The sequence below is a fragment of the Symphalangus syndactylus genome, chromosome 6 (assembly GCF_028878055.3).
Source record: "Symphalangus syndactylus isolate Jambi chromosome 6, NHGRI_mSymSyn1-v2.1_pri, whole genome shotgun sequence".
Taxonomy (NCBI): domain Eukaryota; kingdom Metazoa; phylum Chordata; class Mammalia; order Primates; family Hylobatidae; genus Symphalangus; species Symphalangus syndactylus.
In genome coordinates, this window is record NC_072428.2 from 92,684,067 (window position 1) to 92,707,087 (window position 23,021).

The 23,021-nt window shown below is 40.6% G+C and overlaps 1 protein-coding gene across 4 annotated transcripts in view; it reads right to left on the reverse strand.

Moving 5' to 3' along the window:
- Positions 1-365: 365 nt before the first annotated feature.
- The window catches only part of CCDC146 (coiled-coil domain containing 146), a 174,194-nt gene continuing 151,538 nt past the window's right edge, over positions 366-23,021 (reverse strand). For 3 of the 4 annotated variants that reach the window (XM_063641532.1, XM_055283471.1, XM_063641530.1), the window contains 10 exons: positions 21,787-21,882; positions 20,923-21,093; positions 16,728-16,816; positions 16,468-16,632; positions 14,905-15,129; positions 12,784-13,012; positions 8,619-8,747; positions 7,970-8,107; positions 2,349-2,597; positions 366-905 (listed from right to left, as the gene is read on the reverse strand). In XM_063641532.1, coding sequence (XP_063497602.1) covers positions 702-905; positions 2,349-2,597; positions 7,970-8,107; positions 8,619-8,747; positions 12,784-13,012; positions 14,905-15,129; positions 16,468-16,632; positions 16,728-16,816; positions 20,923-21,093; positions 21,787-21,882 — 1,695 coding nt within the window. In that variant the 3' untranslated portion in view covers positions 366-701. The remainder of the gene's footprint in view (positions 906-2,348; positions 2,598-7,969; positions 8,108-8,618; positions 8,748-12,783; positions 13,013-14,904; positions 15,130-16,467; positions 16,633-16,727; positions 16,817-20,922; positions 21,094-21,786; positions 21,883-23,021) is intronic. The other variant, XM_063641533.1, reaches the window with a different exon arrangement.

The following is a 23,021-nucleotide window of genomic DNA, read 5'->3' on the forward strand; positions in this document are numbered from 1 at the left end:
TGAATATTCCCAACACAAAGAAATGATAAAGTTTGAATGTATATGCTAATTACCCTGATCTGATCACTATACATTATATGTATTGAAACTTCACTATGTACCCCATGGGTAGGTACAATTATTATTTGTCAAAAAAATAAAATGAAAAAAATGAAAAAAATGCAAAAAGCCACGACAAGCTTCACTACTTTACGTAATTTAGATTTACCAAGATTAAGTGCTACTTCTTATTCAACAAAGTGAGTTATGCCTTTGCAATACTTGAGGTATTTTCCTTTTCAAATAGCCATTCTTTCTAAGTGTGTATATTGAGCAGTATTTGTTTTTTCTTTAATAAACAAAGACCACTCTGTCCATTTCCGTACTTCATTGAAAACAGATTTATTTTTACTGCATTTTTATAGCACCTTGCCTACTAGAAATTTCTGGAATGTACTCAATATAAAGAGTGAAAAAGAAAATATAAGCAATTCAAATATATACTTTGACATAAATGTAGGACAGTTCTATGTCCCATTCAACATCATGAAAGGTATAGTAGTTGGTGGGTAAATAGAAACCATGTTGTACTCTAGCTGACTAATTGTGCTTACCTTACTTATCAATAATATTAGAAGTATTATGCTCACATTTTTCACCTGTGGGTACAAGGAAGCCTGGTTGAAGTCCTCTCCTTGAGAGGCCTGGATTTGTTCACATATTCAGATTTCAATTGGCTTTATAACAGGTTTCCTTATGTGCCTCATATTGGCTCCAGGTTCACTGGGTTTAAAAGGAGCCAAAGCACCATAAGGTTTTGGCAAAGGAAGAGTGGCATCTGCTTCTGGGATGTAGGCATTCGGACGCTGCTCTGCAGTCGTGTAAACACCACTGGGCAGCTGGCGAATATCTGCTTCCAAGAACTCCTGTGAAGAATGATTTTTCCTTTTCAGTTCTCTGAAAACTCTGAAGTCACTTTATCCTTAGGTCCCAAAAGACACAGCTGGTCTGGACAGTCTTTGACTGTGCTAGCTGATACTCCCCAAAGGGATGGGAGGGGTAGGAGGGTAGAATCACACCACACACACACACACACACACACACACACACACACACACACACACACACACACACCCCTCATTGGCATGGGCTGTATTGCTTCAGCATCACATTATTCCTGGGGTTTAGGGTAGGAGGGTGGAATCACACCACACACACACACACCCACCCCTCATTGGAATGGGCTGTATTGCTTAAGCATCACATCAATCCTGGAGTTTAGGGTTTTTCAAAGACTGCTTTGTGGGTCCTAACTATGTTTCCACCTCAATATCGGTCATCAAGCACTAATTATTTCCCTGTTTTTGACAAAGGCAGAGCAACATATTTCCTTTGGTAAGTCACTGGTGAGCAAATGTTACAATGGAAGAGATAGAGGAGTAAAGTGGAAGCAGAGGAGGAAAATGGTCACCAGCTTTGCCCTGAGCCTCAACGTTTTCAAGATTTTGTCTGTGCCTCTGGAAAATAGAGTAATCACTTACTACACTGAAAAGCCCTCTAATAAATGGCAGTGGGACACCACAGGTAAAATCTGAATGCCCTAAAAGGAACAGTCCCAGGTGGTGTGGAAATTATAAATCACATAATTTACACTTGTGCTCAGGTATTCCTAGTGTGTTCTGAATGCAGTTTTGTCTTGAGTTCAGGAGCAAATAGGGACCCTTTCGGTGACATCCACTTGGCAATCTGAGTGAGTTGTACATCTGGAGGATGTAGACTCCTTGGAAAGAGATGCCTAATTCCAGTCTAAGAATATTGACAGGTCGTGGGGGTACACAGAAGATCTGCTATCTAACTTGCAGGGGGAGTCAGTAATAGACCTAGTCTTAGGCCAGAGGCCTAAGGTGCGAAAAGAAAGGGGTGGCGCCGAGGCCTATGATGTCCCTCAAGCATCTGCAGAAGGCATGGCAACAATAATGTGGGTGGAGGCCACAGGAGATGAACATGGAACAGTCAGGTGTGGTCTGAGCAGAGGTGCCAAGACAGAGATTGGAGACTTATGGATAAGGCCAATGCCAGCCTGGTCATCGCTATGCTGGTGGAAGGCCATGATGTTCAGCCTCGGCAGCCCAGGATGTAAGGCTGTGGGGTGGGCCCTGTGCTTGCTAAGTGTTCTTCAGTGAGTATTGTGGCACTCTGGATTACTGCTCTTTGACTTATCATAGAATATCTTAAATACACTTCTAATGACTGTTGGGACTGTGTATAGTAGAGTGGGGAAATTTTTCTTATACTGTGGGATAACTGACCCCCTGAATGTAACGCTTGCTGGCACTCTTTAGAAATGCAATACAGGAGCCAAAGCCTACCCGAGACTTTTCAGCGATGGCCAAGGCATGCATTTCTTCATCTCGAAGGACCTTCAACCATTCTTTCTCAATTTCCTTATTGAGTGGCAGACCTTTTTCTATCCTGGAATTGCAAGTGAAGATGAAGTCTTCTTTCTCCCTGACTTCCTTTTGGAGTTCAATGGTTAAGGCTTGTTTCATGGACAGCTCAGCAACAAGAGCCATCATTTTCTCAGTTGCATTTTTGATCCTTCTTTGATAGCCATTCATCTAGAATTAAAGAGCCCAAGGCTTATGTATACAGTCTATGTATACAGTCCACGAAGACTTAAAATGGCAGGCTGCTGGCTATCTATAATGGCGGGGTGCATTTTTGTCTGAAGGAAGGAGGGTCTAACTTGGAATTTACAGAAATTAAGAACTGGAAGAGACTGCAGATATTGAGCCGAACACCCTGGCTGTGTAAGTAAGGACAAGGAGAGAACAAGAAAAGGATTTGTTTATCTAGTTACTGGATTTCAAGGTGAATAACATTGAGGAGAACAGTTTAGTGCCCATTTTTAAGAGGTGAGAAGGAGAGGTGAAGGGATGTTCTTTTTTTTTGAGACGGAGTCTCACTCTGTCACCCAGGCTGGAGTGCAGTAGCGCCATCTCAGCTCATTGCAAGCTCCGCCTCCTAGGTTCACGCCATTCTCCTGCCTCAGCCTCCCAATTAGCTGGGACTACAAGTGCCCAACACCATACCCGGCTAATTTTTTTGTATTTTTAGTAGAGATGGGGTTTCACCATGTTAGCCAGGATGGTCTCGATCTCCTGACCTCGTGATCCGCCTGCCTCGGCCTCCCAAAATGGTGGGATTACAGGCGTGAGCCACCGCGCCTGGCCAGGGATGTTCTTTTTTTAAAAAAATAAATAAAATAAAATAAAGACAAGGTCTTGTTCTGTTGCTCACACTGGAGTATAGTAGTGTGATCATAGCTTACTGCAGCAGCCTGGAACTCTGGGGCTCAAGCAGTTCTCCTGCCTCAGCCTCCTAAGTAGATAGGACTAGAGCCATGCACCACCATAGTTAGCTAATTTATTATTTTTGTAGCGATGGGGACTTGCTGTGTTGACAAGGCTGGTTTTGAACTCCTGGGCTCACGCAGTCTTCCTGCCTCGGCCTCCCAAAGTGCTGGGATTACAGGCATGATCCACTGTGCCCAGCTAAGAGTGTTCTTGATGCCTAAATTCTAGTTTAATTTGACGTCATTAGTTTGTCACTTATCCAGGGGAAAAAATCTGGTAGAACTAATGTTACTCTTTGCTTATATAAGATAATCAGCAGAAGTTCTGCATCTGAAATGACTTTTTAAATGAAAACCATCACACTGACATGTTGGCATTATTGATCATAATTCCTGGTGTGCATCATTATTACTAGGTCAGAAACATGCATGAGCTGAGCTGGGGAAAATTTAGTCAATAATTTAGAATGAGAGCTGTTCCTGGAGTGCTTTGTTTGTTTTGTTCGTTTGTTTTGAGACAGGGTCTCACTGTCACTCAGGCTGGAGCACAGTGGTGTGATCTCAGCTCACTGCAACCTCTGCCCCTGAGGCTCAAGTGATTCTCCCACCTCAGCCTCCCAAGTAGCTGGGACCACAGGTGTGCACCATCATACCCGGCTATTTGTTTTTGTATTTTTTGTAGAGATGGAGTCTCACCATGTTGCCTAGGCAGGTCTTGAACTCCTGAGCTCATGCAATCTACCTGCCTTGGCCTCCCAAAGTGCTGGGATTACAGGCATGAGCCACTGCGACCACACTTTTTTTTTGTTTAACCTATTAATACCAGCTATTTAGCATTAATACAGTTAAAAGATAAGACTAATTGGAACAAAAAGATCTCAAGAGGCAGGAAGTAAACCTGGAATTAGGGGTTCCTGTAAGCTCTCAGTCTTATAAATGGTAGAATCTTTCAGTCTGATAGCCATAGTGGGGCAGTTCAGTGGTTATACCTTCTACCTGGCAACACTCACTAGTTCCTCTTACCTTGCCTTATTTTTTCTTCACATCATGTCTCACTGCTGATGTTATATATGTATTTCACTATTTTTGTCATCCCATAAGAATATACTCTTCATGAGGACAAGGACTATTTGTTTTATTCATCATCATAGTCCCAGTGCTCAGGACAGTGCTTGGAATATAAGAGGCACCCCCCCAAATTAAAGTTGAATATTTTCTGAATGAAGGAATGAATGAACTCTTAGTTTGTTTCTTTGTTCTTGGACCAGGATAAATTGGACATGCAAATGAGCTTCCAATACTACACCTAATGTCAAATACCTTCCTCTCCTAATAGAGCGTATCTGGTCACATCTGTACCTCTGTTTAAAGAAATGTTGCTGCTAGTGACTTACCTGCCTCTGAAAATGTAATAACTGATTATCATACACAAATTTTGCCTCCTTAATGGTAGGTAATATACATTTTTATGACTTTTCTATAGTGGACTAATTTTTAGGAAGCATGTATCGAATAAAAATGACTACCACTAAAAACTTCAATGAGTCATAAGTTTTGCCATTTTTATTTGATTTCTACGCTTCTGCTTTGACAACTTCCACTAACAGACCGGTCAGTCCAGCAGCACTGGTGCAATTCGCAACTTTAACTCATAAAATAAGAAATGCTAAGACTTAGATAAGCTAATGCACTTTGAGTGAATTAGCATGTCTGATGTTTCCTTAAATGTTGCTGCCTTTCCTTTTTTAAATGAATTTCCTTTTCTTTGGGGGAATCATTTTCCACTCAACCACTGCACACTTTTTTTCTTCTTTTTTCTCATCTTTTGTTTTAAAATTATACTTTAAGTTCTAGGGCACATGTGCACAACGTGCAGATTTGTTACATATGTACACATGTGCCATGTTGGTGTGCTGCACCCAGTAACTCGTCATTTATATTAGGTGTATCTCCTAATGCTATCCCTCCCCACTCCCCCCACCCCATGACAGGCCCCAGTGTGTGATGTTCCCCTTCCTGTGTCCATGTGTTCTCATTGTTCAATTCCCACCTATGAGTGAGAACATGTGGTGTTTGGTTTTTTGCCTTTGAGATAGTTTGCTGAGAATGATGGTTTCCAGCTTCATCCATGTCCCTACAAAGGATATGAACTCATCCTTTTTTATGGCTGCATAGTATTCCATGGTGTATATGTGCCACATTTTCTTAATCCAGTCTATCACTGATGGACATTCAGGTTGTTTCCAAGTCTTTGCTATTGTGAATAGTGCTGCAATAAACATACGTGTGCATGTGTCTTTATAGCAGCATGATTTATAATCCTTTGGGTATATACCCAGTAATGGGATGGCAACCACTGCACACTTGAGTGTGTGTGTCCGTCTGTGTAACTGGCCAACTTCCCTCCTCTTCCATAAATTAGAAAACAAAGTTTCGTATTATCCTGGGTTGCTCCAAGTCTTAACTGAGATTTCCCACTTTCTGCTCCCATTTCTGTTGGGAAATTTGCAGGAGGCACCATAAGCTATCTAGGAGAAGGGAGACACTTGAGATGTGCAATCTTTTTGAATGTGGCTAGGTCACTTACGTGCTCGACTATGTAATACTTGCAACAATTTCGGCTATCACACCCATTACACAGATGAGAAAACTGAGTTTTAAGATCATTTATCCATCTTTCTCAAGGTCATTTTCTAGTTTTGATAAATCACAGATCTGGAATCTGAATGTCTTTCTACTTTCCAGTTCTGCCTACTATGAGATAATCATTTTAAATGGAGGGGGCAGTGAAAGCTGGGGAGGAGGAAGAAGCCAACGGAGAGCATGGAAGGTAGGGAAAGGAAAGGGGAGAATAATTGTTAGACTAGGACTCGGCTGTGCTGGAGCATTCCTGGCTATGGAAAGTGGCCGCTATGTACATTTCTCTAGCTTTACTGTTGCCTTCCAGGCGACTGTGCCATTAGCTTTGATAAGTCAGGCCTCAGTGAAAAATGACTTCCCCCAAAGAAAGGAAATTCATTTGCAAAAGGAAGGAAGGCAACATTTATTTAAAGGAATATCAGACATGCTAATTCAGGCAAAGTGCATGAGCTTAACTAAGCCTTAGCATCAGTCCAGTGGCAGAAGTGCAACTCACAACTTTAGTTTGTGAGGCCAAGTTGTGATTTGCACACCTGCCACTGACCTGATCAGTCTATTCATGAAAGTCATCAGAGCAGAAGCATAATAGTCAAATAAAAATGGCAAAGATAGTCTAAGATTTACAATAATTTCTTGTTTCGTGTGCCACATGTGCTTCTAGAACAGAACTGATTATTATTCATCCTTCAAGTGTTTTTCTAGAGTCTGGTACATGCTAGGCATTGGAGAAATTAAGAACGAGGAACAATTGCTGCCCTCAGGAGCCCACAGTCTCTGGTGTGGGTATTACCGTTATCTGTTTTCATCAGTCTCCCCCTACTAGACCCTATGAGCTTCCTATGGTGTAAACAATGTGTCCCTTCCTCTTTGTTTCTGAACTCATGCCTAGCATGAGAGTAGCACATAGCAGGTGTTCAGTAATTACTGTTGACTAGCTGAACTCTCTGCACTGATGGGATGCTCCAGGGGACCCCAGAGGCCAGGTGAGTGGCCAATCCTCTGATGGCTCTATGGTATGCATGAAAGGCCTCGCATGAATGGTCTTGTGTAGGGGTAGACTGAGGAAGGAGTGAGTCCCGTGCCTGCATGGACATGCGCAGAAATGGGTGTACAGGCTAATGGGGCAGTTCCCCAAATGAACCTTTATCGGAAGCAGCAGTCAGAGCCACAGGAAGCCTGGCAAGACCTGCAGGCACCATGCTTCCTGCGCAGCCTGCAGAACCACGAGCCAAAATAAACCTCTTTTATTTATAAGTTACCCAGCCTCAGGTATTCCTTTATAGCAATGCTAACGAACTAATACACAACCTTCACCTCTTCGTTGCAGGTTGTTACAGAGACCAGGGTAACTAGCATACAACATGCTGGGAGTCCAGGGGGACTTGTAGGGGCTCTGCTGGCTGCTCCTTTCAGTGCAGCTTCTGGCAGTCCCACCCCGACCCCGAGGCTCTGGATCTGCTGTCCTGGTCTCTTACGCTTATTAAATTAGGGGGTTCTGTGCTCCTGGCCTTTCCTCACTAGTGGTGCCTGGTGGGCACCTCCATGGTGCAGTTGGTCTGGGTGTTGTGTGACTGCATTTCTCCTTAACAGTCCCTTTCAATTTCTGGGTTCTGGCTGAGTTCTGGATTGGAGCAGTCCCTACTAAGATCACTGGATAAGTGAGGCACTCCACTTAAAAGGAACTAAAAAGGATTTAACTTTGTGCACGAAATACAAGGATAATAACTGTCATATTTGGGTAGTTGCCTTGCTAAGTGAAACTTGTATACTGTCATTTAAAAGCCTAAGTTTTGCCACTGTGAAGTGAATTAATTCAGGGAATAAGATTGAAACATTTTGGACAATTCTCTGAGTCATCCTTTCGTTTTTCTAAGTTTCCTTAGTCATAAAGCCTAATCTCTCCAGTGCTTCTCTCAATAACTCTATCAGTCTGTGGAAAATAAAAGGTAATAAAGGAGCAGGGGCAGAAGGGAAAAGGCAGGGTCTCAGGCCTACCTTCTTGGCTAAGAGCAGTGTGTCCTGCTTGCAGTCCTGAGTTTTGCTGCAGAGCCTGTCTGTGAGCCTGGAGACCTGTTCATAGATGAAATCCTTCTCCAGCAGCTTCTCCTCCTTCTTGGCCAGTTGTAGTTCCAGCTATGTTTGAAAATTGTTTCAAGAGGAATAAAAAAAGTCATCTAAGACAAAATCTTATTTCCTAATTAGAGCACTATCTCCCCCCACTCCCCACAAAATACCTCTGGAAAGTGTTTAGAGCTGGGTTAAGACGTTCCCTGCCCCAGCCCCTGCAGATACCTCTGGGAGTTTGAGTATGGCCCCCTCAGCTCTATCTAGCATCCACATCACCATTCTTCTGGTGTGTTCCCATCAGGAAGACAAATTAATCCATTTAAGATGTCAAAATTACTCCTTTGGGTCATGAGAGAAAGGTGCCTTTGGAATCTCGAAACCACTGGATTGGAACTTCTTTTGGCAAGTGTCTAAATCAAGCTTAGAATGTATGACTAGATTACCACAAAAGGACTATATTAGTGACTAGAATAATGAAGGATAGGTCTGTCAGCATAACATGAAACAGTACCATAGGTATCTGTGAAACTACATCAACCAGGGGCTAACAGATGCAATTTTAAGCAATAATGTTTACCTTGTCTAATTTTTTGATCATTTCTTTTTCAGTCAGATCTTTCCCTGGAAGGAAGCGAGCTCTATTCTCACCATCAGGCTTTACGAACTGTTTCTCCAGGTCTTTAATTCTGTCTGTACACTGTGAAAACTACTAAGAAAAAAACATTAACTTTAAAATGAATTCTCTAGCTCAGTAAATCTGAAAATCACATTGCCCAGAGTCTTGAGAGTTTTTCAGGAGGACCAACCCAGGCAAGGGTAGAAGAGAACTCTGTTTTCTTAACACCCCATCAGCTGGGACCTGGTTAAGTGACGTTTCTGCTCATTTATGGTACTGCAACAATGATGTCTATAATTGATCATATGAGGTGAGGCAGTGCCTTCTGGGTCATAGAAAAAGCTGATTTCAAAAGCGGCCCTTGATTGCTTCCCATTTTGTGTCATGTTCATGGGATGCTGTGTGGTTGCAGGGCTCCAAGTATACAGCCTGATATGGTTTGGATGTGTCCCCCTCCAAATCTCATGTTGAATGAATATAATCCCCAGTGTTGGAGGTGGGGCTGGGTGAGAGGTGTTCAGGTCATGCGGGCAGGGTGGGGCCTTCATGAACGGCTTGGTGCTGTCTTTGGGATAATGAGTGAGTTCTCACTCTATGAATTTAAGTGACATCTGGTTGTTTAAAAACAGCCTGGCTCCTCTGCTTCTTTCTCTTGCTTCCTCTCTCGCCATGCAATGTGCCTGCTCCCCCTTTGCTTTCCACCATGATTGGAAGCTTCCTGAGGCCCTCACCAGATGCAGATGCTGGCACATGCTTCCTACACAGCCTGCAGAACCATGAGCCAAAATAAACCTCTTTTCTTTATGTTATCCAGCGTCAGGTATTCCTTTACAGCAATGCAAATGAACTAATACACAGCCTTCACCTCTTCATTGCAGGTTGTTATAGAGACCAGGGTAACTAGCATACAACACACTGGACTTCATTTCAAACACTTGGCTGGCAAGAGGTTTAATGGCTTCCCAAAGAAGGAGAAAAACATTCTTAATTATTGAATCTACCTAATGTACACTCTGTGAGGAACAGCTTGGGCTATTTGTATTTTTTCTGCTAAATCCCTAATATAGTGTCATACATATCAACTCTATTTGTTGAATCAATGAGATTTTGGTGGTGAATGAAGAAACATGGCTACTCCTAAATAGGAATGGCAGCCACACTTAGTTTTTGTTTTATAGGGAAAGAGATACGAAGCATGGTGACAACCAAGAAGCATTATTTTCAGTTTCCTACTGAATACCTGTGTAATCTCAAGTAAATCATTTATCTTCTCTAAACCTTAGTTTCCTCACTTGTCAAATGGGAAGAAAAGGCTCAGTGCCATGGGGTTGATTCATCATATGAGATAATATATTGATGGTATTTTACAACATGTCTAAGACTGATACAGGCAGCATTTTTAAAATTTAATTTATGCTCCTCCTCCCTACAAAAAGAATTATAAATGGTGACAAATAATTTAACATTTTTCTTTTTCCTGTATCTACATTCCTTAAATGTCTTTAATATAGAATTGAAGTATACATACATATGTAATCAAGCATTTATTGTATTTATTATTAACAATACTTAATGTTCCCTTTTCTTAATTAGGAAACTAAATAAGTAACAAAAATACAGTGCTTGCTTATAAAGGGGTGTCTCAATTTTAGTTTTCCCTTGGCATTTGAAGAAAAACTGTTTACTCTGTCTATGTAAAATAGTGTCCTTGTGTCCCAAAATAGTTCATGTGACTTCCTAAAATTGAGCTATTATTACAGGAACCAGGAGAACACACTCATGATAATCCTTGGATTAGATTGTCGGACAATTAAAAACTGTTCTGGACAACTGAAAAAAATGCAAACCTTAAGAGAATTCTGAAAACGATGCAAAAAAGGAGAAGACTTAAAAGAAAAAAAAAAAAAACCCAGACACTGTGGCTGTAAAAAATGACAGGATATGACCGGGATCCAGCACTGCAGAACAGGGCATAGAAATGGCTTGCCTGAAGCTAGAAATTTCACATCACATCCTTCAAGGGTACACATGATTAGTGTTGAGCAGATAATCAGAATTCACTCCGGTAGAGCAGATAACTCATAACACAGTCTGCATGTCTCAGTTCACGTGCAATCAAAATGATCAAAATTCACCATCAGGCAGGGAGTGTAGTGTTATGAAACGCATAATATTTCCTTCTTGGGTAAAAGTGAATTTACATTTCATACTAGATAATAGGTTTTATATAACAAAATGACAATTTTTTTTCTAAGAACAATTTTGTCCACTGAATGGAAGTATTGATTTGCAGTGAACACAAAGAATATGCTTATACAATACAGAGGAAATTATTCTGTAACAGATTTTATTAAATTTAAAGTTCTTTTGTGTTGCTCTGCATCTTGATAGTTTAGGATGGGCAAAGATGGACCTAAAGCTTCATTTTTGCAAAAAGCTGGAGAGAGCCAAATTCTTCTGTAAAATGGAGTGGGGGCAAGCATGGAGTTCCTGGGGGCAATCTGGGATGAGGAGGCTGTAGAGGGAGAGGGGAGGTGAAAGACAAGCCAGTGAAATCGAGCTAGGCAAGAGTGCGGTACAGGGTATTAGTACTCAGGGAAGAGTCGCCAGTGATAGAGTGCCCCCAAGAAGAGTATGGATGTCTGATATCTAATTGAAGTGCTTTGCATTTCTATAATGTAACCCCACATACCATTGCCCCACATCTTTAATAAAGTCTGTCCACAGAGGCCTGGCATGAATGGCCTTGTGTAGGTGTAGCCTGGGGAAGGGGTGAGTTCTGTGCCTTTGCGGACATGGCACAGAAGTGGCACAGGCACCGTGTGTGCCGGCTGATGGGTGATCCCTCAAATGAACCTTTGTTGGAAGCAGGAGTCAGAGCTGCAGGAAGCCTGGGGAGGCCTGTGGGAGTTTAGGGGGGACTTTCTAGCCAATCGATCTGAATCTGACTACACTTACTGAAGAAATGAGTGGAAGAACTCAAGGCTAAATTAAAAAAAAAAAAACAAAAACAAAACTTGGAATCAGAACATTGGCATATTTGTGCAAACTGAAAGAGGCTATTATCTATGCAGCATATATACATTCAAATGGCATAAAATATGAAATCAGATCTATCATCTAGTCCCATGAAATCCTATGAATCCCCTTGACATGATTAAAAAAAAAAAAAGAAGGGGACCCCAAACTGTCTAGGGCATGAGCTAATGAAAAACATTTACTTGTATACCTAGAAAATAAATGAAAGGATCTCTCCCAGATTTTTGATAATTTTAATAGTAATTGTATCTTGGGGATAGAATTTTATCTTCTTCTTTATAATTTTTATACTTTTACAAAATTTCATTCACCAAATGTCTTAACTTTTTATCAGGAAAAAAAATCCAAATGCAAATCTGACATTTTAGAAAAAATATTATAGGTTAGAATTTGTTCATGCTACATTGGTCAATGGGAACAAGTTTAGGCTACACAGTTTTTAGTTTAATTTTAAAAAAAATTATATGAAGAATAAACCCCAAGTAACACGTGAAGAAAGTAGCTTTATATTCACATTTTATTTATTTTGTTATTTCATGTTTTAGTTTTTTGGATTTATTCCACTTTAAAAAAGGCCATGTCAGAGGCCAGGTTACTAAGCTATCATAGAACTACAGTGGTTAATAAAGATTCAAGTTATATGTGACTGACAACTACTAATAAGCAACAATCTCCAGATAATGTCTTGCTCTGGGGACCAGAGTATCAAAAGTAAGAGTGCTGGCTCATCCTCAAGATCTGTCCAGCAAGCAGCAACGACATAATTATGCTGAGGGTGGTGAGAGTCTAGATCACTAAAGCTTGGGCTATGGAGGAAGCTGAGCTAGAGATAAGTCCTGGGAGGCTTTAAATTCCAAGGCAGGCAGAAAATGCTTCATAAGAAAAAAAGACAATGTGTAGCCTGGATGCCTGAAGCACAGATTCCATCCTAGAGTAGCATTGAAGTGTATTTTTAAACAAGATGGATGCATCGTTATAGGTCCCAGAAATAGTATGGCTTGGTTGACATGCAAGAACTCATCCACAAACTAATAAAGGCAGAAAAAAATACATGGTCTGAGGAAGTGTCCCGTGATCACTCACCCACCTGAATTTGGAGCACAGCTAGGTCGGCATCCAGGGACCTCTTGGCTGGCAGTAATTTCTGGGTCACACGAATTTGTCTTTGCTTCTCAGCAATCTTTATTTTCAGGAATCGGATCTTTTCTTCCAGTAGATGTATTTCAATTTCTCCATTTAGTTTCATCTTCTCTTGGATATTTATTTTTTCATAAAAAATGCATATTTCTTCTTCCCGCTCTATCAGCTGAACGCCACTATGGTCAAATTCAGAGGCAGAGGCTAAGTGGGCATTGAGACCACCATTCTACTAGTCACTGTGGTTCCCTCTGGCTTTGGATGCAAGATTTACATCAACATAGCATACTTCCAGAGGATCACAGATAGTCACCAATGGCTTTCTAGTTAAATTGCATCCACACTTTGGAATTCTCTAGGGATAGGAGGGTTACTGAGCCTCTCAACTTTGAGGCCGACCATGTGGTTGGCTAGCCACAGTGTCTCTGAAAGTCCCCAAGGTTTTCCTGGGGTGGGAAAGAATGTCATTCCCAATGCACAAACAAAGTGATCCCATAGTCTGATTTTCTGCAGATCCTTTTCTCGGGTCAGACTTGCCAACCAAGGCCTGGCCAGAAGCACACAGGCAGGGGGCCAAGGAATGTAGTTCTGGTGTCAGTCTGCCCTATATTAAGTTGCTAGGCCCATTAGTTTCTTCTCAAGTTGAATATTTCTGATTGTGATTTCCCCATAAACAGGCAAAAATCTATCCTTTGTAATCATGCCAGGAGAAAGACACCTCCTTGAATGGAGAATACGGGGAGGAAACAAAGTAAGAATGTTCTAACCCCCGCAGCTCTGGTCTGCATGACCGATCATGTACCACTGATCTGAGTGGCACCTGGGTGTACACTGTTTGTCCAAATGCTTTGGTTTGTGCCAGGAGCTGAATAGTATTTTTTTTCTCCCCTGGGGAAAAACCTACCAGCCCTTTGAAAATGTGCTGTTCTTCAAAGGACCCTAAAGGTCTTCCCACACACTACGCATATCCGTTATTTCAGAGTTCCTCCTTTAATTGCTTCTATCTATGACTCCCCTTCCTCAAAACATGCATGCATGTGGTTGTACTTGACTAATCCCAGCTCTATATTTTGTCTGTTTTCCTTTCAAAGGCTCAAGATCAAGTTCTCTTGACAACAGAAGCCAGGAGCAATGTTTTACCACTTTTTTGTACTCTCAAGATCTACACTCTAATGCCTTACACAGAATAGCACACAATCAAAGTTTGCTTAAAAAAATCTGATACCAGATGTGATTATCACAGGGCTCTGCAAATTTCACATTCCAATTTCTCAGAGCACAAGTAACTTGGGAGAAACCGCTGAAGTAAGCATTGATTAGTGATATAATTGCAACCTGGAAGACATAACGCTACTCCTAAAGGTCTTACTAACTTGCTGAGCAAATGAACTAGGAGAATAGCTGAGTAAATATAATAAGACCAAACCTACCACAACATTGGGTACAAGTTCCACACTTACTTATGTCAATTATGCTGAAAGAATCTGATGTTATAAGAGGCATCCCGAATGACCACTTAGGAAAGGACATTGATCTTCAAAAGCAAGCAACTTTCCCAAACCCCTCCTCTTTGCCTGTTTATGAGGACAGTATTTCTTTCTTTCCCTTTTTGTTTGTTTTTGGAGATGGAGTCTCGCTCTGTTGCCCAGGCTGTAGTGTAGTGGCTCAATCTCGGCTCACCGCAACCTCTGCCTCCTGGGTTCAAGCGATTCTCGTGCTGCAGCCTCCCAAGTAGCTGGGATTACAGGCACCCACCACCACACCTGGCTAATTTCTTGTATTTTTAGTAGGGATGGGTAATCACCCTGTTTCCCAGGCTGGTCTCGAACTCCTGATCTCAAGTGATCCACCCGCCTTGGCCTCCCAAAGTGCTGGGATCATGCCACTGTACCCGGCGTGAGGACAGTGTTTCTTATTTTCCAGGGAAGCAACACACAGTCCCTTCTCTCCAAAGGCTAATGCAACCTGAATATCACATTTCCCTCACTATTCACTGTCAAGTCTAGATAGAAAAAGAGGTGACATTCTTCAATTGGATCCCTGGTGCTCTGTTCTCACACCTGGTTTTTACCTTTCATTTCGATGCTGAACAGCTTTTTCGTATCTTTTGCGAAGCTGCACCATCTCCTCTTCGATCATTGTGATCATATTGGCAAGTCTGTCAATGTTATTTAACTGGGCTTCCTTCTTTTCTTTCATTTCCTGAAGTTTTGATACAATTTTGCGCACATCGTTTTGCATGCTCTCTCTGATGGTAACATTGTTGGTGTGTTTCAGCATGGAATTTTGTAGCTTTCTTTTAAAATAATAAGACAATGGGTAAGATTATAATTTTCTTTAGTTTATTTAAAAGGAATAAAGGCTTCTGAAACACAAGCACTATCAATCAAAGCAGACCTTGCTTTAGTTGTAGCCCTTGAAATGATACTAGTAATAATGATATTCATCTTATGATACTCTTCAGGAATTTTCATAATCCTTCCAGGTCTCAGATTTTCTCTGCTCCAGATTGGAACATCTTTCCTTTGTCCCCCAATGTTCTGCTGCCCCCCTTTATCAAAGCGAGAGACTGCAGTCATTCATTTATTGTCATTCTCAGGAGACTGCTGTCTTGAGGACAGAGGTGGTTATATCCAATAATGTCCATTGGACATAAGGTGGTGCCTGACTCAGCCTGTGGCCACAATAAATGCTGAATGAATGCATGGCCTCTATAAATATATTTTATTTTCAAGTTGGATGAGAACCTGATTAGGAAATCACATTTTTCTTCTCATCCACCCCGACCCCTGAAATGAGGCCACTTTATAATTGCTTTGTTGAAGGAAACTGGGCAATAATGGCCATCAGAAAATTAGATTATACCCTGATCGTGTACTGTTTACTAACACAGGTGAAAGAGTCCAGCAGATCTTGGCACATGGTAAATAATAAATGAAGAAAACAACCATTTGCCAGACGCTCTTCTGAGTGTTTTTATATGAATTAGCTAATTTCACAGTAAAATGTCGCATGAAATAAGGACTGTTTGTATGGATAAGGAAAGTGAGCTCAGAGAGACCAGGCAACTTGTCCAAGGTTACACAGGTAATAAGTGGCAGGGGTGGTATTTGAGTCTGGACACCACCTCTTTCACCAATCTGCTATAATTTATTGCCTCCCACAACACATTAGATGCTTTACATCTACAACCAGGGGATGTTGGTTAACAAACGATTTGATTGTTTTCTAACTTCCCAATCCCGATTATTAGATTTGTGCTTTTCTTTCTAATTGGGCAGGTGAAAATCATCATAGTAAGCATAGTTATATGTTATGGTTTTTCATTCATTAAAAAATGACTCCCAAACAGTAGAAGCATGATAGATTATCATCTATAAAACAAGATGTTTGAACAAGGGCTTTTTCTGGCTTTCTAATTCTGGCTTTCTAAAATACTATTATTTTTATTTTTTATTTTTATTATTTTTTTGAGACAGGGTCTCATTCTGTCACCCAGGCTGGCGGGCAGTGGCACCATCTTGGCTCATTGCAGCCTCTGCCTCTTTCCTATCTTATTATCCCCAGGATTTTTAGGGTTCAAATCAATCAGAAAACAAGCCTTTGAAAGGCCAATAGTTATTATAACACTTACCTTTCTTGACTAACGGCACTATTTCTCAGAATTTCAAGTTCATTTAATGACATTTTATGCCTTTCTTTTATTTCATTTACTTTCTGGTGAGCTTTGTGGAGTAAGTTAACAAATTTGTTTCTTTCATTTCGAATGGTGTCATACAGTTTAGCAAACTCTCTCAGTCTGTAAAAATACAAAGTGTTTACTGAAACTTATGAAATAAACATCAGGTTTTTTTCCCTCACCTACATAGATAAAACATCACATAATTACTTTACCTCCGATAAATTTCACATTTTTTCTTCTTGTGTATCCTGATTTCAAGATCCTTTGCTTTCATTTCTTTAACAATGTTGGTATATTTTTGCTGAAATGTAAAAATATGTGAAATAAATAACAACATATGAACACTCCCAGATTTATCCCACATCATTTCCTTCCATTAAAGACAATTCTCCAGCCTAGGCAACATAGTGAGAACTCATCTCTAAAAAAATAAAAAAATTATCTGGGTATGGTGGTGTGCACCTGTAGTCCCAGCTACTCAGGAGGCTGAGGTGGGAGGATTGCTTGAGCCCAAGAATTCGAGGCTGCAGTGAGCCATGATTGCATCACTCTGCTCCAGCCTGGGCGACAGAGTGAAACCCTGTCTCTCCAGAAAAAAAAAAAAAAAAAAAAGAAAAAAAATTCTTTCTTGGCTTGCTGGGTTGTACAGATCAGGGTGAAGGGTAAAGGAGATCTGAAAATTCCCTGGCTAGCTGAACTGATTCACACTGGCTAAGATAAACTGTTAACTGTTACCTGAGGAAGAGAACAAACAAGAGAAGGGAAAACGCAAAGAGCCTGCATGGCTTGGGTTTGAGGAAAAGTTTGGAGAACTTCTGAGAGAGAGGAAGAGTGATTTTGAACTGCACAGCTGGACTGGGTGAGCATAGTTTATGGAAAATAGATGAGAGAAGAGGATTCCTAGTAAGTTTTGGTGAGTGTTACAAACTGAACCCTCTGTGGTGTTTTGTCAGAGACTGAAGCAATGATTTTAAAGTGCTTTCCATTCTTTTGTATGTGGGGTGTTTTCCTACACAATAAGGCGCCATATTGAGATCAGCTGTAAGGAGTGTTACACATAAATATTTTAAAAGAAAGCAGTTCCATTTCTAGAGTTCTAAAAAATATATCAAGTGCTAAATACACTAGTTATGTTCTTCAAATTGAAAGATACTGGTTCTTGCATCTGGGATAAGAAACATATTCAAAAATGAAGGATTTGCTGGTAGAAACCAGAGGAAAGAGTTTGTCAGTCTTCTCTCAAGGACTGAGAGCAAAACCCTTTTGGTATGAGTGATTTGAAAGAAACTAGCCATAGAGCCAAGATTGATGTGTAGCATTTTTCTAATGTTGTTCTCCATGAGAATAGGGATCAGGAAGAAATGAATATTTAAGTAACTGTACACAAGAATAATAAAACAGATGGGAAAATGTAGTGTCATCTATTTTGTCTTGGGGGTGATAGCGACATTGTTTTTTTCCTTCACCTTTGTCTTTAGGGATGTGGATGCGACGTGAACATAAAATATTAAGATTGACTGCCTTCTTATGGAAATTGCAGCTAAGTACAGGTAATGTTTAACACACTAATTCCTAATGCTAAAAATACTCAAGGGATAAACATTTGTCCTTTATCAATTTCCATATCTCAAGAAGAATTGTCTATTTTGGTTTAATACGAATTAGCTCATTTAATAATGAGGTTTGCTTTACATAGATTAGTCACACGTAAATAACATGTATATCAGTTTTTGAAACTAATTGAAAATTATTTAATTCATAAAACAGATGAGTGTTTCTTATAACAAATAAGTATACCTCTAGTGTTTCTGTAATTTCTAAAGAGAAAAGGGAGGAAGTTTCTAAACAGGAAAGACTCACTTGAGTGGGATGTTCCCTGCCAGCACCAAGTTGTCCCAGACCCTGACTTGGTGAAGATGGCTTTCTCCTTCCTTCTTTTCCTTCCCTCCCTCCCTCCCTTCCTCCTTTCCTTCCTTCCTATTCTTTATTTTTCGTTTTTGAGACAGAGTCTCGCTCTGTCACCCAGGCTGGAGTACAGTGGCGCAATCTCAGCTCACTGCAACCTCCGCCTCCTGGGTTCAAGCGATTCTCATGCCTCTGCCTCCTGAGTAGCCGAGATTACAGGTGCCCGCTACCATGCCAGGCTAATTTTTTGTACTTTTAGTAGAGATGGGCTTTCACCATGTTAGGCAGGCTGCTCTTGAACTCCTGACCTCAGGTGATCCACCCGCCTTGGCCTCCCAACGTGTTGACATTACAGGCGTGAGACACCGCTCCTGGCCCAAGATTACCTTCTCACATCTCTCCCCTCTCCTCTCCTTGTCCTGCTCCTGCATCTCACCCCCTCAGCCACCCTGTGCTTTCAAGCTGCGTTTCTTTCATCTACTCCTCCCTGACCACTTCTTTACCTAGTGAAACCCAACCACCCCATGAACTTCACTGTTGCTGCAGCCTTCATGATGGAGTCGAAATTGTTTAACATGGATTAAGTGACTTTCATCACCTGACTTCTCCTGCTGTCTGGTCTCATTATTTGACATCCTTTCTCCCCATCTTCCCATGTACCAGCCATGCTTAACTTCTTTTAGTTTCTTAAATATTAAAGTAGAAAAATAAACAGTGAAAGGGGGACGTGAAGTGCCTGCAGTGGGTTGTGCAATGTAGATCTTCTCCTCTTTTTTGCAAAAATCTACTTAATACCTCATTGCTCACTAATGCTTTGGTGTGAGTGAGCTCTTTCTGCAGAGTGAGAAGAAATACCATTCCATGTAAATACTTACTTAGAACAAAGGATGTGCTTAGAAACAGACCAAACAGACCACATCTTGGTCATGTGATAAATTTTTTTTTTTTTTTTTTTTTTTTTTGAGAGGGAGTCTCGCTCTGTCGCCCAGGCTGGAATGCAGTGGTGCGATTTCGGCTCACTGCGACCTCCACCTCCTAGGTTCACACGATTCTCCTGCCTCAGTCTCCCAAGTAGCTGGGATTACAGGCACCTGCCACCATGCCTGGCTAATTTTTGTATTTTAGTAGAGATGGGGTTTCACTATGTTGGTCAGACTGGTCTCAAACTCCTGACCTCAAGCGATCCACCCGCCTCGGCCTCCCAAAGTGCTGAGATTACAGGCGTGAGTCACCATGCCTGACCTGATAAATTCTTCTATTTTAGTAATATGTAATGTCCTGTTCATTTTTAACAGGGAGCTTCTGGGCATGATCTGGACATAATCCTTATAAGGAATAAATGATTCTAATTGTAGGATTTTAGCTTGCATGACAGGAGGGCTGTTTTACCATTTGTTTTATTGTTGATTTTAGTGGGGAATGTTGCACTGGCACTTTGTAGGAGGCCCAGGAAAATCATGGTGTGATGCAGCAACTAAGGGTATCTGGCATTCGATTAAACAATGCTGTCTTGATGAAGTTGGGAGGGACAGTTACCTAACGCTACCACTCTTGAGTTGATCCTGGACAAATCACAGTGGAGTCTGAGATGGGAGTGAAAACTAAACGATATCTGCAGCCTATGCAGCTGCCAGCCCTGTGCACTGGAGGCACCCACTTTATTCTTACTGAAATTGCCATCTGTTCAAATCCTCTGCTCATTGTCAATGATCTCCTTTCCCGTCTAAATTGTTGATTACTGTTAATTGAATCCTGGGACTATCTTTCAGCGCATGATTGAATCTCATTTAGGGAAGATTTATAGTCACCGGTATTTGAAGGAGAGGCACAGTTATAGTGGTTCCTTGGTATACATAGGGAACTGTTTCCAGGACCCTTTGAGAATACAAAAATCCAAGCATATTCAAGTCCCAAAGTTGGCCCTGTGGAACTCACCTGTAAGAAAAGTGGGCCTTCCATATTTGCAGGTTTTGTATTCTGTGAGTACTCTACTTTTGATCTGCATTTAGTTGAAAAAAATCTGTGTATAAATGGACCCATGCAGTTCAAATCCATGTTGTTCAAGGGTCAATTGTATAGCTTTCTTTTTTTTGAGTTTCCTTCCAGTTCTTTTTAATATTTATATATTTTTATTATACTTTAAGTTCTGGGATACATGTGTACAACGTGCAGGTTACATATGTATACATGTGCCATGTTGGTTTGCTGCACCCATTAACTCATCATTTACATTAGGTATATCTCCTCATGCTATCCCTCCCCACTCCCCTCACCCCACAACAGGCCCCGGAGTGTGATGTTCCCCTTCCTGTGTCCAGGTGTTCTCATTGTTCAATTCCCACCTATGAGTGAGAATATGTGGTGTTTGGCTTTTTGTCCTTGCGATAGTTTGCTGAGAATGATGGTTTCTAGCTTCATCCATGTCCTAATGCACGTTGCATTATAACGAGGCTACCCTGAACTCTTGTAGTTATCAATGAATGGTTAAAAAAATGCAGTTACCTGAGCTTTCAGGAAATCCTTGGACTTTTGTTCCTTTTCATCAATTTTGATTTGAGTCATGCGGACAAGGTTGAATACTAGCTCTTTCATGTTTTCTTGCTCCTTTAAAAGCTTGTTTTCTTCTGCAAGTTGTTGTTCTACTAACTTAGACTCCATTTCTGATATAATTTTCTTTTGAAAAAAACACAGATAATATTATAACTTATTTGTTTGAAGGAATACAATAAAGCTAGTATCTTAGACTACCTTTTTATTTCCTATACAAAATGTATTTTTTTAAACAGGCCAGGTGTGGTGGCTCATGCCTGTAATTCAAGCCTTTGGGAGGCTGAGGCAGGACGATGACTTGAGGCCAGCAGTTCAAGACCAGCCTGAGCAACATAGCAAGATCTCTCTCCATAAAAAAAAAATAAAAAATAAAAAATAAAGTAATGGTGTTTTAGCTTAATTTTTTTCCTTTATTTTGTAATATAATGTGAAAATCAGTGGGTTAACACGATAGAACCTTTTTGTATTCAGGCTGTATTTTCAAGTGACTAAGAAAAAGAAGAGACATGAAAACAAAAGAAAATTTGAAATTAGACATTGGTGAAATAAAACATCTGTGGTTTGCTTTTAATGTAATCAACAGCCCATAATTTAAAAATCTCATTCCTTTGAATACTTTTTGCGGTTCAAACATATTCTTTTTTTCTCAAATTTAATGTAGGATTGGAGTGCACTTTGAGATGAAAAAATATGCCCACATTAAGCATACTCTCTTTGATGACTCTCTTATTGATAAGGTTTTGTAGAGCACAGTTAAAAGCACAACTTTGTATGAACCCTTCTTAGATAGAAGCTTAAATGAGCGTTGATATTAACCTGTTGGGCCAAATTCCTCTTAGCTACTTCAACTTCCTTGTGAAGCTCTCGCCTTCTCTCTGATAATGTAGAATCATCTTTGGGGATAGCTTCGATCTGGAAATCAAAATTTAAAAACACGCATTTATGTAAGAAATAAATCTTTGGGAGGCTGAGGCAGAGAATTACTTGAACCTGGGAGGCAGAAGTTGCAGTGAGCTGAGATCGTGCCACTGCACTCCAGCCTGGGTGACAGAGTGAGACTCTGTCTGAAAAAAAAAAATGAAAAAAATTCACTGCCATGTAGTCAACCTCATCACACACATTTTGAAAATGCTGAGCAAATCACGAGTCTCAATCTTATAAGAACTTCCCTTTATGCCAAATATTCTTTATAAGCTGTGGCAAATTAAAATATGAAGACCTGCCAAAAATCTATAATTTGCCAGCTGCAAATATTTATTATTTAGAAATAAATCTTACTAATAGCTAACATTTACTGAACATAAACTAAGTGTCCAGCAAGGTTCCAAATGCCTGTATATACGATCTTATTTCGTCATTACAATACCCCTCATGAGGTGGGGAATATTTTCTCCAATTGTACAGATGAAGAGAATGAGGCACAAACACATTTAAGCAACTTGCCTCGATGGTGCAGGTGCAAACCCAGGGAGGTAGACTTGGAACCCATGATCTGCCTAACTCATGACCTAGCACTTTGGAGACATGAATATACTATGACTATTCAAATTATAGTTATTATAAAATGTGAGTACATTTATGAAATCTTATAGGATAAAGAAAAATATGTAATTTATTAATAATAGTGGGGATAGTTTGCTACTTATATGCAGTCATTTGATTAGTAGCTGGAAATTTCTTACACGAAAGAAAAGCCTCAACTTTTTGGTTGCTACCTAAAATTTCACCATTACATTTCTGTTGTAATGGCTTGCACTTTTCTCCTGTGTTGACATACTTTGGGGAGAAGGCAAATCTCACTCTGTAAGTCTTTGTTGCCCTATTAGGAATGAGCTTGTCAGATTCTTTGTGATGAAGACGAGAGTAGAGAGGAGGACACGTGGCAGCTGATGGGGAAAGGGTACCATTCAAGGCTACAGGGAGGGTCATCTTGGGGTGCTTACAGCCTACCTGACTTAGAGCAAGTTTAGAGTTGGCTATTTACACCAAAAGCACATGACTCCAATCTGATGTGGTTCAGTTCCTACTATGACAGCACACACTTGTAGGCC